At 41.9% G+C, this 4,419-nt stretch overlaps 1 protein-coding gene across 4 annotated transcripts in view; it reads right to left on the minus strand.

Moving 5' to 3' along the window:
- Helq (helicase, POLQ like) overlaps positions 1–4,419 on the minus strand; it is a 41,049-nt gene that overhangs the window by 18,768 nt on the left and 17,862 nt on the right. For all 4 annotated transcript variants that reach the window (XM_031336986.1, XM_031336987.1, XM_031336985.1 and 1 more), the window contains exons 9-10: positions 2,222–2,461; positions 82–223 (exon numbers count right to left, since the gene is read on the minus strand). In XM_031336986.1, the coding sequence (XP_031192846.1) occupies positions 82–223; positions 2,222–2,461 (382 nt within the window). The remainder of the gene's footprint in view (positions 1–81; positions 224–2,221; positions 2,462–4,419) is intronic.

Consider the following 4,419-nt stretch of genomic DNA (forward strand, 5'->3'; position numbering starts at 1 on the left):
AGCAGAGCCATTTAATGGAACACCAGCGGCTGGTTTTAAGCGGTGGTCTCTCTCACGTGAGTGTGTCCGGCAGAGCCTTACCTGCTGCTTGTCCTTCTCTTGTAGCAGCAGGATGCTCTCCCCGGCAGTGTCTATGCCAGCACGGCCAGCCCTGCCAGTCATCTGCTTGTACTGATTCCTCTTTAAGAACGAGTTAGCCACGTAGGGAGCTCTTAAGATGACTCTGTAGAAGGTATTAAATTAAAGTGATCTACATCAGCAACTACTTCTTAAACCCAATTCCATTTTATTGGATTTATTAAGTGTAATGACACGTTAAGTAAAACTGTACTTACACTGGATCTTTGGTGTCCTAAGTTCTTATATATATTGCCTGTAATTCTTACAAAATGCTTAGCAGCAATATCCTCATTTTCCTTTCTTGAGTTTTTTTTTTTTTGGTTTTTCGAGACAGGGTTTCTCTGTGTAGCTCTGGCTGTCCTGGAACTCATTTTGTAGACCAGGCTGGCCTCAAACTCAGAAATCTGCCTGCCTCTGCTTCCCAAGTGCTGGGATTAAAGGCGTGTGTCATCACGGCCAGGCCTTATTTTCCTTTCTTATGAAGAAATTGGTTGAAGTTCAGTAGTGGCTTACCTTAAGCAGCAAATGAGTAAATAAATGCCAGAGCCATTGCTTGAACTCAAGCTCTGCAGCTGAGAGGCCTATGATCAGTCTACAGCAGTGGTCTCCAAAGCTTCTTGATTTTATACTCTGGAACTCAATGATTTGGCTTTACATGCCACCATATACTACTGTTTGCTACTGATTTATGAATTGGTATTACCTTTAACTATAAGGCACTGCAGATTTCAACTGGCTTTAGTCTACAAAAACATCAATTTCAATTCTGCTCAGGTACAGACAAATCTGTAGTCAGCTTTCCTCTTTAAAGGTAATTGAAGAATCCATCATTTGCCTACATTATCAACTTCTTTATTTATAAATCGTAACAGCCTATGTAGATGGGTGAAAGCTTGAAGAGAAATGAAGGAAAAGTAAGAGAACACAGAGAAATGACTACATACAACAAATACAGTAAAGAATTTGGGAAAATTGTCAATGGTGTCCTTAGAAAATTCCAGAGGGAATCATACCCACTGTTTTGAAGCAGACTTCTACAAGATATAAAACAGAATTCTTGAAAATTTAAAATGCATTTAAAATCTAAAGATGGAATGAATAAATATAACTAAGCTAGCTTTTTCTATCCTGACATCCTGAACACACATGCTGTCCTGACATCCCACATATAATGTCGCCATTGTATTCATCCCACATCTTTTTACCCCATCCTACTTTGCTAACTTCCTACTTCTGTGTCTTTAAAAGAAAATGGAGTTTTGGGGTAGTGGAACTTGGGTTTGAACCTAGGACTTGCTAAGTGTTAGGCAAGCACTCTGCACTAGACTGTCTTCAAGTCCACTAAAAACTTGATTATTATCAAGGTAAAATTGGAGAAAAAAAACAAGAGTTGCTAGGTATAACCATATGTCTTTATCCCGGGCTAGCCTAAGTCATAAGAGAAGAGAATGAAGCTCAAGGAGAGATGGAATACAGAAATGACCAGCAACAGCTCTAAGACAAAGAAACCACAGAGCTCAAGATGGAGCCTCTCACCAAGTGCCACACCCTAATAAGACAAACTGGGATTGCAGGGATTATATGATCAGGCTGCCTGGGCTCCAACTTGGCTTTGAAACTCATTTATTTCATGTGACATTCAACAAGCCATTTATTTATTATATTATTTATTTAGGTTTTTTTGAGACAGGGTTTCTCTGTGTAGCCCTGGCTGTCCTGGAACTTACTCCGCAGCCCATTCCTGTGAACTGAACACAGGTCAAACAAGGTTCTAGCCACTGAACTCCACTCCTGACTGGCTTTCCAAATCAGTTCACTGATGTTTCAAGGAGATCTATAAGTGAACGGTGTAGGTCTTGTCCAACCTTCCTACAAGTAGAACCATCCTGACACCCCAGGAGTCTGCCTCTAATTCCAGCACTCAGAAGGAGGCTGAGGCAGGACTTCCTCCAGTTGGACTGGTCCCACAAGTTGAAGATACAGACAACCAAACACATAGAAGACAGAGGGCACAAAGGGAGGGATCTAACACCAGGAAATGTGGTTTTTCATTAAAATGTTAAAGGAAACAAACCAATCACGTCGGCAGAGGAAAGCTTACCTCCGCGCCGGCAGATTGACGCCTGCTGCCAGGGTGGACGTGCAGGTGAGGAGACAGAGCACACCCGTGGAGTACGCCTCTTCCAGAAGCTTCCGCTCGTCACTAGTTAGACCGCTGTGGTGATAGGCAACGCCGAAAGAGATGGTGCGCTTCAGGACAGGACACACTTTACCATGGCCGACATTCCTCAAGTTTTTAATCAATTCGCATTTTTCTTTCTCTCTGTGGTTCAAATAGTCCCTAGAAAAAAGATCCATCAGCCTGGGACTGGAGGAATAGCTCAGCAGTTAAGAACACTGATTGCTTTCCAGAGGATGGAGGTTCAGTTCCCAGTGCTCACATGGTACCTCACAACCATCTATAACTCCAGCTTCAGGGATTCAGTGTCTTTCATTGCTCTCTGAAGGTATCAGGCATGCACATGGTGGGTGTGTGTCTACAATTATAGTTGGAAGCGCTTGCCATTTTCTTTTAATACATCATGTTAACATCCTTTTTAGTTATATACTACTTCTATCAGTATAAGTACATAAAATGTTCTTTGTGCATATTTTGTATGTATATGCATGTGTCTGTATCTGTGTACTGGGTGCAGACGTGTCTGCACAGAGGCCAAAGGCCAACATCAGGTGGTTTTTTTCCTCTCTCACTAAACCTGGAATTCACTATTCAGCAAGACTAGCTGGCCAGTGAGCTGCAGGGAGCCTCCTCGGGTCTCCTCAGTATTGCATTGCAGGTATGTGTGCGTGCCATCATGCCTGGCTTTCACAAGGATGCTAGGGATCCAAACTTGGGTTCTCTGACTGAGCCATCTCCCCAGGCCCATAAAATGGTCTTTTAACTTTAATTCTTACTTCATTAACCACTAGAAATACTCTCCAAGTCTTATTGTGGATCACAGAACTCACAAAAATAAAACTAAGGAAAAGTCCATCTATTCATATAAGCACAACACTTTAGAAACAATTTCAGAAGCTTCATGGACTTCCTGAGTTTATGGCTAAACTTCCTGTGATATCAGGCTAGACCATGCTCTAGAGGTTAAGATTATTTCTTCTACAATATATGTCTTTATGGGAGATGGTCTACTTTATTTTAAGGCATACATTTTCTGCTCTGAAAATGGAAACAAACCATACAGCAAAAAAAATGTCTAAACACTAACACTGTAGAAACCTCAACAATATCTTAAACTATGCTAAAAAGCTCTGTGGTTTTATAAGAAAGCTTAAACGATTAATTTCCTTATTTCTCTTAGTTTTTAAATTTTGTGTTTATGTACTTGTGTGTGTGTGTGTGTGTGCGCGCGTGCATGGATGCAGGTGTCCATGGAGGCCAGAGGTGCTGACTCCTCTTGGAGCTGGGTACAGAGAGAACTTGTCAGGTCCTCTAGAAGAGCAAGAGGGTTTGCAACCATCAACCACCATCTCTCTAGCCCAGTGTACTTAGCTTTCTTGTTTGTTTGAGAAAGTGTCTCATTATGTAGGTCTGGTTGTCCTGGAATTCACCATGTACACAAGGCTGGCCTCAAACTCACAGAGATTCTCCTGCCTCAGCTTTCCAAGTGTAGGGATCAAAGGCGTGAGCTATCATGCCTGGCTGTTTTGTTTTGTTTCTTAAATAATCAAAACCATCATTTTAAAGGCAGATTACCAATCATTGAAATTCAACTCCCTGGTGGTTCCCTAAACATTTTTATCATTCTAACAGCCAGTAAAATTTAATCCTAATTTAGACCAGTCTATGCCAGTGGAATTGAGAGGGAGGGTGGAGAATGACCAGATTAAAAATTCCCACTGGTAGTCTATTACTACTGAAAGCCTCCAGTAAGGGGCCAAATGGGTGTAAAAGTTAAGAACCCAGATAACAAACAAGTGCAGAAAACAGAAAACTATGAGCACATATACTTTCCTGGTGGCCATAGCAAAGTTCATGTTCAAACAGCTCAAACTCCCAAACCAAGACATCTCTAAAATTCATAGGAAATTATATCTAGTGCCCAGACAAGTTAAGAAAATAAGGGAAATATTAACAAAGAGAAGGCTCAGCTGTAGCTGTGGCCAGCCTCTGTGACAGTTGTTACTACCCATGCTGACTGGTCTAAGACTCAACTGAGCCCTAGGCCACTGTCTGGCCTACTCCCTGACATGCTGACTGGTCTAAGACTCAACTGAGCCCTAGGCCACTGCCTGGCCTAC

The sequence above is a fragment of the Mastomys coucha genome, unplaced genomic scaffold (assembly GCF_008632895.1).
Source record: "Mastomys coucha isolate ucsf_1 unplaced genomic scaffold, UCSF_Mcou_1 pScaffold22, whole genome shotgun sequence".
Lineage (NCBI taxonomy): Eukaryota > Metazoa > Chordata > Mammalia > Rodentia > Muridae > Mastomys > Mastomys coucha.